The sequence below is a fragment of the Kryptolebias marmoratus genome, linkage group LG16 (assembly GCF_001649575.2).
Source record: "Kryptolebias marmoratus isolate JLee-2015 linkage group LG16, ASM164957v2, whole genome shotgun sequence".
Lineage (NCBI taxonomy): Eukaryota > Metazoa > Chordata > Actinopteri > Cyprinodontiformes > Rivulidae > Kryptolebias > Kryptolebias marmoratus.
The window spans coordinates 10,720,005-10,736,978 of record NC_051445.1 but is presented as its reverse complement, the minus strand read 5'-3'; the positions used below and the strand labels follow the sequence as shown (position 1 = coordinate 10,736,978).

The 16,974-nt window shown below is 46.1% G+C and overlaps 2 protein-coding genes and 1 long non-coding RNA gene across 8 annotated transcripts in view; 2 read left to right on the top strand and 1 right to left on the bottom strand.

Annotated features, from left to right (window-relative positions):
- Positions 1-5,892, top strand: part of LOC119617786 — a 21,779-nt gene extending 15,887 nt beyond the window's left edge. The window contains exon 2 of the long non-coding RNA XR_005234197.1: positions 5,150-5,892. This is a non-coding gene — a long non-coding RNA (uncharacterized LOC119617786). The remainder of the gene's footprint in view (positions 1-5,149) is intronic.
- flcn (folliculin) lies at positions 1,334-7,858 on the bottom strand. Its single transcript, XM_017415601.3, has 12 exons — positions 7,693-7,858; positions 7,339-7,548; positions 7,081-7,227; positions 6,773-6,994; positions 6,524-6,690; positions 6,348-6,439; positions 3,753-3,910; positions 3,363-3,476; positions 3,049-3,172; positions 2,826-2,948; positions 1,931-2,033; positions 1,334-1,859 (listed from the first exon to the last, which is right to left on the bottom strand). Exons 2-12 carry the CDS (start codon positions 7,546-7,548, stop codon positions 1,652-1,654), a joined length of 1,668 nt encoding a protein of 555 aa, XP_017271090.1. The 5' UTR covers positions 7,693-7,858; the 3' UTR covers positions 1,334-1,651.
- A 169-nt stretch (positions 7,859-8,027) lies between these two features.
- leng9 (leukocyte receptor cluster (LRC) member 9) lies at positions 8,028-16,902 on the top strand. 6 transcript variants are annotated; one of them, XM_017415598.3, is made up of 8 exons: positions 8,028-8,214; positions 8,397-8,599; positions 13,114-13,207; positions 13,560-13,696; positions 13,800-14,129; positions 14,222-14,444; positions 14,788-14,908; positions 14,988-16,902. In XM_017415598.3, the coding sequence occupies exons 2-8, from the start codon at positions 8,440-8,442 to the stop codon at positions 15,618-15,620; spliced, it is 1,698 nt and encodes a 565-aa protein (XP_017271087.1). In that variant the 5' UTR covers positions 8,028-8,214; positions 8,397-8,439; the 3' UTR covers positions 15,621-16,902. The 6 variants fall into 6 exon arrangements, with proteins under 6 accessions (XP_017271087.1, XP_037836213.1, XP_037836211.1 ...); XM_037980285.1 differs by lacking the exon at positions 8,028-8,214 and adding an exon at positions 11,664-11,814 and having other exon boundaries at positions 8,478-8,599; XM_037980283.1 differs by lacking the exons at positions 8,028-8,214; positions 8,397-8,599 and adding exons at positions 8,663-11,564; positions 11,664-11,814.
- Positions 16,903-16,974: the final 72 nt, after the last annotated feature.

Below are 16,974 nucleotides of genomic sequence, written 5' to 3'. Positions count from 1 at the left end.
CCCCCCGCCCCTGCAGGGCAGAGTCATCATGATCACCTCGTTTAATCACCACACCAGCACTTGTTGTCGTCGTCGTCGGACCGGATTGCAACATCGTGTTGCCAGAACTTGCAAGTCACTCTTTAAGCTCGACAGGCTCGCAAACAGTCGAGGTGGTGTGTGTGTGTGTGTGTGTGTGTGCTCATGTGATCATGACGTCCGGCATCATTCGCAGCTGTCACCGGTCTCCTCGTCCCCCACCCCCTTGTAACGGGAAGGATCCTGTCCAAGTCAAGAGAGGGTGGTGGGGGGGGGCGGTCGCCGAGGAAAGGCGGGAGGAACAAAGTTGCCGTGTCAAAAGACCGCTTGTTATTTCTGAACGCGGGCCAGCCAAGAAGGGAAAGTGGACAGCGTGCTGAAGTAACCATCGAGGCTGAGAGGGGGGAGAGAGAGAGAGGAGAGAGGGGAGACGGGAGGGGGGGTGGGGGGGACGAGCAGAGCCTCGACGCTCCCCGAGGCATCGTCAGCCCGAAACCCTCCTGACCTTCTTTCTTTGCCGTGCGTCTCTTCTCGTCTAATTCATCACTCACACACGAGGAGATGTGTTACTGATTTATGAAAACTGCTGCAAATTATATGTGTGTGAGTGTGTGTGTGTGTGTGTGGGGGGGTGATCTCGTGGAGTAACTCGTCAAATTAAATCCAGATTCTAGTTTAAAAGTGGAAAAGCACAGAGGCATTACTCAACACATTCCTTTTTTTTTTTTTTTTTTTAAATAAAAAAAGGAAAGGTCCAGTTTGTCTCCTGTTATCAGTCGGTTCCCGTTCTGAGCCCGAGGAGAAGTCCTCGACTCTTTTATGTTGTTCCGTTCGGTTCGTTTTTAAACAATTATCACATTGTTTCAGGTCAGTGTAAACAAACCAAGCCGCTTTAATTGGAGTCGTATGTTTTCGGAGTTTTATTGCTGCGTACCTCGGCAAAGCATGACACACAAGAAAAAAGAAAAACCACAGCGGATTGGTATTTGGCTCGTTAGGAAGCCAAATTACGTTATTTTTTTGAATCTCGTGCAAATTCCACGGAAGCAGTCGGCCGTGTCAAAGCAAGAACTTGTTGGGCAACCATTTTTTTTGTTTGTTTGTTTGTTCATTTCTGAGCATTCGATAACCTTCAGGAGAAAGTGTTGTCTGACGCCACCCGGGGCTTGTTGGCTCGACGGCCACTCGAACAAGTGAGCCGGAGCTGGTGGAGAATTACTAATCTCCTCCTCCTTCACTTTCACTCCCTGCTCATCCTCCCTGTTCGCCACGAGATGGAGCCAACTGGAGAACAACAACAACAACAACAAAAACCCAATGTCGAACCAATCTCTTTATTTTATTCTAAAAAACAAACACACACACCGAGTTAACAAAGTGCAAAAGCTTCTGGTGGGAAGTTCAACCCCTCCCCCCATTGATTGCGTTAATCTGAGCAGAATAATCTGAGTTCAGAGCAACAGGTTACTCATTACTTTAAAAGACAATAATTGGACGAGGAGGATCAGTCACAGTGAAATCCCAAACAGCGCCGTGAAAAGACTCACTCTTGCTTCGTTTAGCATTTAGATCGATTCCCTCGTCTTCACCCTTCATCTCCTCCTCCTCCTCCTCTTTTTTTCTTCTCGTTTTGTCACTGACTGGGGCTCCTCTCCCCTCCTCGCACGGCCGTCATTAAATGGCTCTTGTAGGTTTTACTCAGTCCGGTCATCCAGTACTTGAGCAGCCGCACGTTGTCCTCCTCGCCGGGCCCCGTGGCGCCGAGGAGGCCCAGGACCTTCTGGGTGTCCTCCCTGCCGCGGCCGTCCACTTTGGAAAACTTAAACAGCACTTTGACTTTGCTGTAAGACAAACGGGATTTTAGTGCCTCACACACACACGCGCACACACACACGTGTCTGTTTCGACTCACTTCATCCACTCCTCCTTCAGGCACAGCAGGCAGTGAGACACGACGTCCACAGACAGGTTCTCATTGGACAGGGCCACCTCCAGCTTGTTCAGCAGCGCCGGACCTGAGCGGGTCAGAGAACGCTTACTCTTTTGACGTTCCGAGGCGGTCGGCGCCAACGTTTGTTACGCGAGAAACCTCGATTACAGAACGAGTCTGAGTTCAATCCGGCAAGACGCGGGATAATTAGTTTCTGACGTGGGTCCAGGTCTTGTAAATATTTTATTATTTTTTTTAAATTAGCCGTTATTAAGGCTGAACTGTTTCCCTGCGGGCGCACAAACTGCCGCTCTGGATTGTGTCACAAAACTGAACTCTAATTTATAGTGAAAGCCAACTTTAAAAAAAAAAAAAAAAAAAAAAAGGACTTTACATAATTTAACAGCCAATTTTTTTTCTTTTTTTTTGCCGAGCACCGCAGCAGAATTTTACGTCAATCCCCTTCGGCTCTTCTCTCGTTACGGTTTCCCTCCATTTATGCCAAGTCTCCAGTGAAAAGTCAGCTAAAAGGTCAAACATGCAGCGAGCGAGGCAGCTACTAACTCTCCGTTTAGGGCCCAAATTAAACTCGGTGCAGGAATTGTGCAAATGAGCTTGAGGCTATACAAACAGAAAGAAAACCTGGACCACCAGCAGACATTTTAACATTTCAAAATGCACTTAAACACTGACTTGTTCTCCGTGGCTTAAAATATGTGGGTTTTTTTTAATACATCTGAACTTTTATAGCTGTTCTGATGATGTAAAAATAACTTAACTACAAATAAGTCATTTCAGATGGTTCTGCTGGAGTCTCTTCTGATTTCAGATCTTCTGCGTTTTCACGTTCTGCGAGCGGAAAGCCGCCGAAGCTCACCTCTGTCCGCGGGCTGCGTGTTAGTGCTGCTGATGGCGAACTGATAGAGAGCGCCGACGTCGTCCTCGCAGGTGGCCGGGGTCTGACAGGTCCGGACAGCGACGTCCACCAGCACCGAAAACTCTGCGGGACAAAAAACACGGACGGGTCAGTGCGGCTGTCCCGGGGCGAGACCCATCGCGCGCGCCCCCCAAAGCCCGAAGCCCGAAGCCCGGCGTCTCACCCGAGGAGCTGACGTGGGCCGGGATGGGCACGTCCGGGCTCAGACCCAGGAAGTTGCACTTGTAGGCCTCTTCGTACTGAGCGCTGTACGGCACAGAGCGCACGCAGCCGACTGGCAGCAGGGACTGACAGGAACACAGAGGTTTATATTACTTCCTGGGACGATAACACCCTAATTATGACTGAGAGCCAGTGTTCATGGCTCCTGTCTTTTAGTTTCTCCTTAATGACAGGGAAACAAGAACTTACACATTATAATTATCTCTTTTTTATATATATATATATCCTGGTGTCAGGGTGTTGTAGGTGGAGTACCTTGAGCACTGTGAACGCCGACTGAATGAGCCCAGGGTCCGCGCTTCTCCATATGACCTGATTTCCCATGAGCACATGCCACGCTAGCTGTCGAAAGTCACTCGCCCCGAGGACCTGCCCGACCAGCAGCGGCGCACAGTTACAGAGAGAGAGAGAGACGAGCAACGACGATTACACTTTAGGGCTTCTGAACGTAGAAAAGAAATACAATCGCTGCAATTATAATACTAATAACGATGCAAGAAGATTAAATCCAGACAGACTCTTTATGTTAGGAGTCATGATGGCAAAAGATAAAGAGAGAAGGGAGGGAAATGTGGGTTTAAGTGCGGCTGATATCATCGTGGTGCTAAATGTGTTCCTAAAAGCGTGCGGCTTCCAGTAGACTACCTGTCTCAAGTGCCTCAGCGACCTGAACTTGGGACCGGGTAAGTCATCTAGTTTGGACGCGTCACACGGGAAGGCCGCGTTGCTCTCCGGCTGGGGCAGCTGAGGCGTCGACCCACCGCCCTCCGCTCCTTCCCAGCAGCTCATTTCCTCCTCTTGCTCTATTGGCGAGGCACAGAACACAAACGTAGAAAAAAAAAGGGTCATTTCGGGTTTTTGTGGTCTTCAGCTCAGGTGGTTTCCACAGGAAGCGATCACGAAAGGCTGAAGCCACGTCTCGCTCGGCACGCGGGCTCCGGCGCGATGCCGCTTAAGGCTCCATTTTTGACACAAAAACGCCGTCTCAGCTCTAAATCGTGACACATATTGAGGCTATAAACATATAAATACTGAGGCCACATATTTGTCAGCTGCTGGCTGTGAAGGTCACGTGCTGAAGCCGTCCTGGCATCGTGAATCAGCTGATTCTCTGCGACGCTGCAACCGATGGCGTCGGCCCGTGTGTCATTTGTTACGGCTTAGTGTTTATTTTTGTTTATAATGCCTCCATCTGCGGCGGGGCTTTCCATCATCCCCCCACACACACACCCCCATTAGGAAAGACAGAAACACGTGAACTTTAACGATGAAAACGGCTCCTGAGCCAATCTAAAGACGCCGCTGACAATCTGAGCGAATACTGAAGAAGAAAAACGGACAGAAACGTTACTTTGTTCCTCCACTCTTTTATGCTCAAGCTTAGATTCGGGAATAATTTAAAGATACAGTCGTGGTGAAAAAAATCAAACAAGAAAATCTCTTTCAGTTCTACAGTTTTATGGTGAGAATATAAAACGTTCCTCTGGTTCTCCATGCTATTAGAAACAATGAATAAAAATTACCCAGAAATCTGCATTTCTTTTAACACAAACGTATCAGTTTTAGGATTAAAGGCCTGAATATAATTAATATAATTCTACTTTATCCCGTCAAGGGAGTTCGTTCCTCATGAGTGGACAGGAAATAAAAAATAATCTGAACTTCGCCTCACTGTTTATGGGTTTTCACAGCACGTAAATAATATTTTCGACAGGACCAGCTGCCCTGTTGGTGGAATTCCAGTAATTTTAAAAACAACGAAGGCGGAAACAAAACCGCTGACTGACGTCTTAATCCGTAAAAACGAAATAACGTTCTCCCTCCCAGTGAATCATGATCTTTCCGCTCAGAGTAATGTTGGCGAATGTTGGGAAACTTCAACGAAACGACCCCCCCACCCCAGTTTTTTTTTTTTAAATGTCATACAGGAGGTATTTGGGATGCTGATACTGAATCTACCAGAAAAAAAAAAAGATAGAGATGCATTTTTTTAAATTTTTTACACCGTTTTCCAATCTGTGTGTGTTTCTGGTGGCAAAAAGTGTTCCTCCAAACTCTCTTCGCTGTGGAGGAAATCACCACGAAGACGGCTCCGAGTCCCAGATCATGTCAATAAAACCGCAAGATGCAGCCACGAGGTGAGATTAAAAATAAAGCAATCAAATTGTAAAACTACTGGGAAAATGTAATTCTGCTAACCTCAGCAGCTTGTGGGCTTTCTTTAGATGCTGACCCCAGGATTTGGATACTTGGGGACGTTACGTTCTCGAAATTATATCCTTGCAAGAAATACTTTGTTCTGTTAGCTTCATCTGCAGCAAAAACGTGTATACTTAAAAAAAATTGGAAAGCTATGGAACCACCAAACCAGAAACATTGGATCAACGAACTGTTGTCATATTGTACTCCTGAAAAAAATTCATCATTCAGTACGTGGGACACTGGCGAAGTTTGACCGGATATGGACACCTTTCCTGGACATTCTAACTATATTAGATCTGAGAGACTGATCTGTATTAATCCTAACTGTCTTATGTTATTTCTTTTAAATATTTCTGCTATTTTCTTTTCTCTTAACACTGGCCTTTCAAAAATATGTTTAATGCTAATATTGCTACATGTGTTACTATAATGAGAGAGTGGGTGGGGATTATTTCTTAAGTTTTTTTTTTCTTTTCTTTTTAAAAAAAAAGTAAAACAAAGAGTTATATGTACACTGGATGTAACTTTTGTACGGCTGTACACTCTGAATAAATATATCTATAGAAAAAAAAAAAAAAAGCAATCAAATGTAATAAGATGCTGTTTGATCTTTTCTAGTTCCAAAACAACTCTTCTTCGTACAACTCAGTTTTCTCAATCCAAATGTTCTCGTATTTTCCCGTTTTGTAGTTTGTGTTATTATTTGTGATCATGTCCGTCCATCTAGTTTCGTTTTAAATTGTGTATATGAGTAAACATTGTCCTGAAGGCTGAGCCGGACCGGAAACTTTCTCCCCCTTTTAATCACTTTCTAAACACTGACTGAAACTCTGCGGTTCTGAGACTTGTCGTGTTTTTCCTGGCCCCGAGTGATCCGGTGATTCAGATTTTCCTGTCCGACTGGAGTGTTTTCTGACTAAACAAGGCCAAACCATGGCACACTGAGCACCAGCTGATACCATCCACCATGAAACAAGACCTCGGATGGCAAAACTAATGTTTGCGCTCCCGAGCGGCTAATGAATTCAACGTCCCTACCCGTTTGTCTTTCGATGAGCACCAGCGTGTCCTCCGTGGGGGCTCCTTCGAGGAGCTTCTCTGTCAGACGGCTGCCACAAGCCTTCAGCAGCCTGGAAGCAAGGAGTGGAGCACAGGGTCAGCTCGCAGGCAGGCGACGTTCGACCACGGCGAGGCCCGGGAGGCTCTCAACCCACCAGCTGAAGGAGCAGTGCAGGCTCGCCCAGAGATTGGGGTGCTGGGTGAGGGAGGTTAGCGATCGGGCCGCGTTGCCGCTCCTCTGGTGTGGGAAAACGGCGGGCGAGAACACGCTGTTCATTCTCAGAGCTCGCTGGGGACACACCCCCTGCTCGCTGTCAAACACCTGGCGAAGAGAACGATGGCACAACAGTTCCAGGCGCGCAAAACGGCAGGTTTTTACGAAGGCGTGCGGGGGGGCGCCCTACCTTTAGCGCCGTGCTCTGCAGGCTCTGGATGGTGAGCTTGAGGTGTCGCAACAGGAAAGGCCAGGAGTTGATGAGGTAGATCCTGTCCATGGCTACCACGACGATGCTGTACCAACGCTGGAAGCCCCGGGCCAGGCTGTCCTTGATGAAAAAGGTGTGCGAGAACACGAACCCGTGCTGCTCATCGCCAAAGAAGATCGGCCCCTCGCGTCCAGGACACACCTGAACCCAAAACAGAAATTGAAGATACAGGATTTGGAGACAAGAGGGTTATATGGGGGGACGAGTCCGAGGACGTCGCCGCTCACCTCGCAGCTGAGGCTGCGCACACACGCCTGACGGACCACGCTGAAGAGCTGCGACTGTCGGGGATGCTGGTGGCTCAAGAAGCGGATGCCCGTTTCATCGTCGATGCTCACAAAGCCCGGGTGAGATGCAGGTAGAGATCGGCACCCCTGAAAGGACGGAAAACAGGATCTTTGGAGTTGCGTGGCAGGGTGAACTCATCTGAATGCTGTCCAGGACAAACTCAGGGTGGACTTTGTGTCCATAGCCTGTCCACTCACCTCACACATCTCTCCTCTCTGTGCCGCTGAGCTGTTCGCCCTCATGATCAGACCTTCGCCTTCCCGGTCACCATCTCTGTCCCCGCCGGGCACCGGGGTGCCGATCTGAGAGGAAGGGTCCGGGGATGGAGGGTGGAGCGCCTCGGTGCAGAAGAGCGTCCGGGGTCCGTGGAGCTCACAGAAGTGGCACAGAGCCACCAGAGCGTTCATCTGACAAACACACATCCGGATGTAAATCTCAAAGGGTTTACATTAAAACGATAACATTCAGGGAGCCACCTTTGTCCCTCCTCGGGCAACCTGACACCTGTCTAAATTCGTGGGTCACAATTAGCAACAACCAGTGGGTCTTACCTTCAGAAGTTCAGCTGCCTGGAGCTCAGTGCTTCACTGGACGTCTGCTGTGTTGACAAACATTAAAAACAATAAGTAAAAAAATTAAAAAACGAAACACAGCCAGGTCGCCTACCCGTAACTAAAGCAGAATAAAGGAACGTTTTCAGCTATTTCTCTCCTTCTCTGTCTGTTGTTAGCAAACAACACAGACGTCACATGACATCGAGTCACGCGCTCGAGAGCAGGATGACGCTCGGCTAGCAGCAGCCGTTAGCCTTAAACTTCAACCGTCGAAACCAAAATAAATCCGTTTTTTAATTATTTTTATTTTTTATTTTACAAAAGGACGAGCTCTGCGAGCATATACGTTCTCGGATTTTGCGTTTTTAACCGAGTAATAGGTGTCGCGCAGCACATTAAAGTCTGTTTCGTCGAAGTGCACTTTTAAAACTACATTACCCACAATTCCATCCGGGAGGACGACGGGGTTAAAGGGCACAAGGAGTCAGCGCGTTGGCTACGAGAGAGCGCTACAAACTGGTCTGTGGCGCTGTTAAATGTTCATTTAAACATAAATATATACTTGTTTTTATTGGTTAAACATTAGCGTTCGTTTATTTTAAATTTACTACAGTTATAAGATTTTTAAAGCTGTTCATTGGGACTGTTTTGGAACATTTTGGGTGCTTACCTGAACTTCCGTACATTTTTTTTTCACCCAGGTAAAGCCCTACACAGTGACACAGGTGCTTTTCATATCAGGGAATGGCGTCAGACGGACCAGGACCTTCGTCAGACCCAGTAGTGGACCAGAAAGACCGAGGTGGGACCCTCCTGACACCCACTGACTTGGCTGTCCCACCGGGTCCACAAGCAGATGTCCCAGCTGAAAATAACACTGAAGACACCCTGAAACCCACAGGAGGTAAAATGATCTCCTTTTTCTGTTGTTGGGGTGTCTGAAGGCATCAAAGCTCTGTGACTATCACTAAAAAGATATTCTTATGACTGAAATTAATTTAAGATGTAGACCTTTTGACTCTGACTGACTCTTTATTACCTCCAAATACATTAAGTTAGAGCAGGATTTTCACAGAAAACCTAAAGCTGCTCTCTTGGATGCGTCTCAGATGTTACACCAACATCTAACCGTGCCCTTTAGCTCAAATTTTCAATCAGTTTTCAGTCTGAGTTGGAGTGCACAGACCAGCCGACACGTGGAAGGCTCAGTTTTACGAGATTCAAGATTTTAAAAAAAAACCTCCAGAAACTTTAATCTCATTTAGGGTGTGTACCAAGTATTTTTAAACAAAACTGTGCGCTTCTTGCCCACAGAGGAAACAGAAGATGACAAAACTGTATCTTAAAGTCATTTGGTGCATACAGTGCCAGAGACAAAACAGTGGAATAGAAGATTTAATCAAGATGTTTAAATTTACATACAATTGAAGGATCTGTTAAATGTTTGTGTGACCTGTGCTGCAAAATGAGTCAAGTAAGTGAAAATATTGAATATTGGCATAAAAACAAGTCCACAAAGACACCATCTAGCGATACCAGTAACGGAAAATTAGCACATAATCTACCTTTCAATCCAAGTTTTCTAACAGGTACGTCCTCAGAAATAATCTTTTGTTTTATAACTCTTATAATTCCCTTAGGGATCGACCATTTCTCTCTGCCAGCTGCTGTGGCACCACTGGCTTCATTGTGACACTCAGGCCTTCCCCCTTTTTAATTATAGGGCTGGAATTCCCGATGATGTCATTCCAGACAAATAAAAACGGAGTTTATTAAACCAGCACTCAAGTCAACAAAACTAGCTTGTTGTCAGGCAGGTGCCAGTAAAGGTGGTGAGGATGAAGAGGGGAATTCTTCCTCAGCCTCTTGAGGAAGACCATCCTTTGCTTATCTTTCTTTCTTTTCAGGCGTTGGTGATGTTGACTCCTAAAACTTTACTTTTGCCATCTTTATTCTTCCATCCAATCATTTTCTTTACCTGCATTTTCCTTTCCGGGTCGCGGGGAGTTGGTGTCTGTCTTCAGCCACAGTGCGAGAGGCGAGGGACACCCTGGACAGGTCGCAAGTCCATTACAGGGACACATGGAGACAAACAACCATTAACACTCTCACTCACACCTAGGGACAGTTTTAGAGTAACCAATTAACCTAACAAGTATGTTTTTGGACTCTGGAAGGAAACCGGAGTAAACCATGTAAACTCCACCCAGAAAGGCCCGAGGTCAGGCAGCGATCCTGCAACCTCCATCTTTCTTCAGAAAAGCTCAAATCAGCTGTTAATTTTATACGTTAAAACACAGTTTTCTGTCCCGACACGTTACGTTTTTCCCTCTAAAAACATTCCAAGGCTGGACCTAAAGATGGTTCTCATCAGCTAGTAGGAAAATCTGTTAAGAACCGTCTTATTCTGCCACATTCACAGAGCCACATTAAACGTCTTCCTGTAAATGTTTGATCTCCCTTCAGGTGTATTTTGTGTTTCTGTAGAGGAACACAGTGCAGAGAAACGGTCAGCGATTACTACACAACTGACAATATTAACAAAGACAAAGGGAAAAAAACACACCTTTAAGCTAAGTGTTTTAATTAGGACGACAAATTGCTTTTCTAATTTGGGTTATAAAAACACGACACAACATTTTAAGTGTCCATTTGTCTTCATAACTCTTGCTTTTAGGCCTTGAGCATCTTCTGGCCCAGTAAAGATCTGTTTTATTTTTTTATAGTGGTCGAAACGGAAAGAACTGGTTCTCAACAAAAGCTGGCTCCAAACTAGCCCTGCAACCGCACCGGTGGAAAACCCCAGACTGCTCCACCTCTGCACCGTTGGTTGTTTTTCACTTCGTGATTTAAAGGTTGTTTGTGTTCAGCTTTTGTTTAGAGAAGTTGTTTCAGGCAGGTTAGAGTCACAAGTTTCTGTGACGCTTCTGTAGGTGGGTGGCTGAAATGTTTACGTACCACTGATATAGACAAGATTTAAATTTAGGATTTAATCTAGTCCGTTTTTATCCCCATCCTGTCTACACATTCTTCCATCAGGTCCTTGGTGACAGCGTGCATGGAAAAAAGAAGGGATTCAGCCCCAAGCCTAGCTGGCTTTCCCACTATTGTTGTTTGAATTTTTTAGTTCATAATTAAACAAAGGACTCAAAAATTGACGGCTAGAGCCAATTTATTGGACAATCACAGTTTTGTTGTTGCATAGCTTGGGCAGTCTGGCTATTTGGATCTCTTTCTGAAGAAAGATCTTTTTATATATTTCTCTCGTTACCTCTGAGGCAAATGCAGACACAGAATTATATAACAAACTTTATCTCCACAGAAGAACATGTTGTAACAATAATAGACCTTCTTCTCTGGGTCATTGTGTCAAAACCGCCGATTATCATGATACTTCAGTTACTTTAGCTATTTTCCTTGACAGTTTTGTCCTCCTTGGTGATGCGTCCCACTTCTGCTGTATTTTCAGTCAACCTTTATGATCTAATTTGTTCTGAATGAAGCAGTTAAGTCACGTGTCAGCAGAGCAAAAGGCAAAGGACCGAGGACACATCCTTGAGGGACTCCCGTGCTCAGTGTGATGGAGCGTGATGTCCTTGTTGTCTCTGTCAGTGAGTTTGTTTGTTTGTTGCCAGAGCTACAAGCTGCTGTAGGAGGATTGTATTAAAGGCTGATGAGAAGTCGGCGAACACGATCCCGCCGTCGCTGCTGTTTTTTCTCCGGGGGTCGGCGTTACAAGGATTATCCGTCGACCAGCTGACGCGTTACGCAATCTGCAGGAACTGGAAGTCAGAAGGCTTGGGGTTGCTTTAATGTGTCACTTGACTATTTGTTTAAAGCACTTTGTTTGGACAAAGGTCAACAAACAGGTCTGAAGACATCGACGGTTGGCTTTTGTGATTTTTGGCAGGTCTTTTTTTTTTTTTTTTTTAAATTTTTAATCAGTCTCCTGTTCTGACATGTTTTAGATGTGTGTAAAAACACCTGCTAACACGCAGCTCAGAATACGATCGAGTCCTGAAGCTTTTCGTGGGCTGACTTTGCTCGGTGTCCACTTCACACGGACAACTCACCGTCCCAGCAGCTGCTCGCCCCTCTGGAGGACGGTTGTCCTACCTGGTATGTTAGTCAGAGCTTTAAAACCTGTCATAGATTTGGATATCCAACACCTGCTGTCATTTCCGTTTTATTCACACTCCCCCTGATCGATTTGTCCTCTTCTTGAAGGAAACAATCCCTAACAGTCCCACGGGGTCAACAATCCTGACGCAGTTTCCCTATAAATTGCGACGTCTAGTTTTCCAGCTGAATATGTAAATTATTATTCACATCTCGGCGTTTCCTGCGTAATCTGAATTCTGGTAAGTCGCGATATCATGTGGTTTCAGGGGAGCTGGAAGGAGGACTTATTGGACAGCGGCCAAATTTATCCAACGTCCTGCTGAGACGTTGCGTTTGGACGAGTTCCTGGCTTTAGGAAGTGAGTCAAGACTCCAGAGGAGGACGGGATTAACTGTCTGCTCCTTCCGGTCGGGTCGCTGGGCCCCAACTCCAGAAAAAAACGATTCCAAAGAACAAGAAAAAAACAACTTCAGCGTTACTTCCAGGAACTTGTTATGTCTGGAAGCGGCTCAAAGCCTTCTCTGGAGGCCGGCGTCATCCCGCCAGTAAAAGAAAAAGAAAAGACATCACAGCAGCATTTCTATCTGAGCTACGTTCAGCTCTGTTCAGAAATAGTTGAAGCGGGCATGTGGTTGTTTGAATGCAGCAGCAGCCTCGTCTGAACCTCCTGGCAGACATCTGAGTCATCTGGATTGAGTCACTGCCACCTGTTAAACAGATTAGACTCTCAGGAAGTGTATCGAATTGGAAATGTAACATCCACGCGTGATTATTTCTTTTTATTGCTCGCAAAGAAGAGAAAAATGTCAAAATAATCTGACATCTGTAGGCCAGTGGTCTCCAATCCTGGTCCTCGAGGGCCACCATCCTGCATGTTTTCCTTGTTCCTCTGCTCCAACACACCTGATTTGAATCAATCTGTGATTAACAGGTTTCTGCAGAACAAGAAAAGGTGATTTAACCACTGAATCAGGTGTGTTGGAGCAGAGAAATAAGTAAAACATGCAGGATGGTGGCCGTCCAGGACCAGGATTGGAGACCGTAGAGATAAATTTTGATGCTTGTAAACTTCCTGTTTGTTTGGTCAAACAGAAAACTATAATCTAACAGTGTGTTAATTCCTGTATATATTTTAAATTGTTTCCAACCTGCAAGCACCGACACAATCCCTTTTTATTTATTTTTCTTAATTTCTCCCACCTTTTCCTGGAAGAATAAAAGGCTTCGTTAAGTTCGTCCGTGCAGACTTTAATTTGAATGTTTTGTCTTCCTTCTCTTTTGCTCCCTCGTTGGCAGAATCGGCCTGGTCGAACGAGGATGAGCTAAAGGTGTGCCATTTTTTCCTGATGGGAAAGTGTCACTTCGGCAGCAGGTGCCGTTTATCACACAGGTTTGCTCACCTTGTTTTCTTCTCCACTTTTTCAGATAAATTCAGGCTTTTAACTGGTTGATTATTACCTTTTTTATTGTTATGTTATGTTATTTGCCTGAAATTCACTCACTATCAGCTGTATTTAGATGTAAAAACAACATTTCCTTATTTTCCTTTTAAAGTTTCACAGTTATGGATTGTTTTGTGTAATATTTGAAGCACTTGTTGCAGCTCAGATGACTTTGATTCATACATTTTTTTAAATCGTCGTCACATTAAATATGACTTTCCCCCCCTCTCATTTGTCATGGTTGCCCACACATATTTGTAATTTATTTTTTTTCCACCCCCCTTTGCTCTGCTTTGTCAGTGACCCGCCGCTGGATGATTCAGACGCCGTGCCTCCTGACACGGATGACAAACAGGACGAAGGGAACGCAGAGAAGCACAAAAAGAAAAAAGGCAGCGGGAACAAAGCGTCGAGGCCAAAACACAACGAGGAGAGAGGTGATTCCTCGTTTATGTTGTTTACAGCCTTCAGAGAAGTGTCCCGTGTTTCTTTGGTCTGCTGGCGTTGATTCTTTTGAATAAAACTCGTTGTTTTCCTTAGCAGAGGTGAACAAAAAGCCCCGCATGCGCACGGCCGATGAGGTGATTTCTCGCATCCTGTGGGACCCGTCGGTGGACACGTCGGAGTTCGTCGTGGGCTACGTGGACCGCTTCCTGGGTGTGATGGAGCGGCCTTTCTGTGACTTCAGCTGGGACACCAACCCCTGCGACTGCGACTACTCGACCGAGCTGGCCCTGCCCAGACACAGGATCCAGTACTTCACCCACAAAGGGCACCGGGTCTGGGACCGCCACACTAGGACCGACAGGGTCTTCGGCTCCACCGGCCAATCTCTGGCTCCCCCCTTTGGAAAGGAGGAGGAAGTAAAGGGTAACCGAAGAGTCTTCGTTTCTGCCTGCCTGCACGTTTAACTCGAACCTTCCTGCAGAGTTAGGTTGAATGAATATAAACATTTATTTCAGAGGAAATGAACGCAGAAAACCCAGGCGCCGGAACAACAGGAGAGCAGAAAACCAGGCCGGGCGAGGGTGAAACGCAGCCCGAAAACAGACACGAAGACGAGGAGGAGGAAGATGAGCTGAATGAGATGATTCACACCTTTAACTCGACACATTGTGGAGAAAACATTTCACAGGAACAGCAGCAGTCTCGTGGATCATGTGTTGCAGAGGAGGCTGCAAATAGGTCTGCAGTTTATTTTTATCTTTTCGCTCTCCGACTCGGAGCCAAAAAATCTCCCGTTCTTTTTTAAATACAAGATCTGAGCTCTCTGCTCCGAATCTCCAGGTTGTGCAAAACGATAAAACATCTCTGTAACAAAGATGAAGCCAGAGTTTCTTTATCTGAGAAATAATACGTGGAAGATCGAGGATTTAAATCAGATCTTTAACGTCTGTCTGAATCACTCAAGTGCTGTTTTATTATCTTGTGGGTTTGATTTAACCAGAATCTGGATAAATAAGTACCTTTTAGAGGTTTAGGAGGCATATTTGGGTTTCATTAATTCTGTCAACCTGTTTGAATTCAGGGTTCAGCCTTCAGCAGAGCAAACTTCATCGTTTTCAGAAGAATTATCTGCAAGGGAAGATGGTGAGGAAGAGTCTTTTGCAGAATGTGAGGAAAGCTGGGAAGTCGTCGAGGATTCTCAGGTGTGTTGTACGTTCCTCCCTGACACGCGTCCCTGCTGTTACAGCTTTTATTTAAATTTAGCCTTCTGCTTCCCATCAGAACCCGTCGGCCCCTCTGGAGCAGACGGAAGTGAAGCGCGGTGGCCGTCATCCCAAAAAGCAGCCCACGCACTTCGTCTCCTTCAGGGCCAACACTCCGGCCATCCTCTCCTGTTTCCAGCAGCTGCGGGAGGAGCTCACCGCCCTGCTGCCCTCCTCCGCTCCGCACTGGCAGGCCGCCTCCAGGCTCCACGTCACGCTGTGCCTCCTGGTGCTGCGCGGCCCCGCCGAGGTGGCGGCCGCCGCCGAGATCCTCCGCCGGTTCGCCCACCTGGACCGCAACCCGCCCGTGGCCGTGACCTTCCCCGTGAAGCCGAAGCACTTCAACGGCAGGGTGTTGTACCTGAGCCCCCAGCCTCAGCTCCACCTCCACCAGCTGAACTGTGGCCTGCAGGAGGCCTACAGGAGGGAGGGCTGGCTCCACCGGAGCTCCTACAACCCTCGGTACCACCTCACTCTGGCTAAGGTAGAAGACAAGGAGGGCGAGAGGATATTTGACGGCGTGGGGGATCTGAAGGTGGGGAAGGGTTTGAACTTCGGCCGCCTGCCCGTTAACACCTTACACCTTTGCACGGTTGGCGGCCCCGGAGTGGACGGCTTCTATCAGGCCGTCTGCACAGTAACTCTGCGATGATAAACGAGTTCTCTGCGTCGCCTCACACCCGGACACTTCATGCTAGCTTAGATGAACCAACGCCGCAGGATCTCTGTCATTTTACAAACTCTACTCTCGGTGCCTTTTTATATATTAAAGCTGGTGCCTGTTTAAATGTTTTTAGCAGTCTCAGTAAAAGCAGGACATATTTATTGGATTTTTCTTAAATGAAAACCTAACTCGGGGCTCATCAGTTATAGCAAACGATAAATAGTTTTCAGAGTCAAAAGAACACATAAACTGTCTTTTTATAACGGCTGATATTTTCTTCCATTTACTTCAATCATTTAAGGGGCTAAATTCTAGTTTGAGTTGAGATTTCAATAAAAGAAATGCACGAAATAAAGACAAAGACAAATCAGCTGATAAGTCCTAAATTTTAACCTTTTTTTGATATATTTCTAGTTTTATTTGATAACTTTAATTCGTCTAAACCAGAGGTGGGCAGTCCTGGTCCTCGAGGGCCACCATCCTGCAGGTTTTACTTGTTTCTCTGCTCCAACACACCTGATTCAGTGCTTTAATCACCTCTTCATGATCTGCAGAAGCCTGTTAAACACCCATTGATTCAGATCAGGTGTGCTGGAGCAGAGGAACAAGTAAAACCTGCAGGACAGTGGCCCTCGAGGACCAGGATTGGACACCCCTGCCGTAAAGAGCCTCCTGGGGAAAACGCTGAGACATAAAATGATACGTTTAACAGCAGGAAACATGATGGAAAGTGTTCATTTGTCTTGAACGAGAGTTTAACCCCGGAGCTGTGTGAGCAGGTCTCTTTTTTTAATAGTTTTCCAGGAGCTCCACAGCCCAGGAGAGTTTTTAAAAACCCCTGAGGTGAGACTCGCTAAAGCATCAAAAACTGTCCTAATTGTTGCCAACTTCACTTTACAACGATTTCCTCTTCGACTGAGGGGCTTCAATGGGAATAAACGGTTCATGTTTTTACCAATAAGGTAATTTTGTAAACTGAGTAGAAACAATATTAATCTTTTTTTTTTCTGCTTTTAATTTAGTTGATAAATGAAACCTTTCGATTGAGGGGGTCAGCCTGTTTTAATGCCACGCAGAAACTACACGTGTCGTTGTTTACAAAGGCCGAAGACAAATAAATGGCTCACAAGGAGCTGAAACTTCTAACAACACGAGGAACCCTCACAGTTCTCTGATTTACACAATCTGTTCGGTGTGAATACTGTATGAACGAGGAGGATCATTTCCGGCTTGTCGGAGTTTAAATATTAAATCGGTTATTTGAAGACTTTTGGGTGGTGATGTTTTATCTTTGCAGTGATGGATGTTGCTGCTGCTGTGCTCCAACATCCCCCCCCCCCCC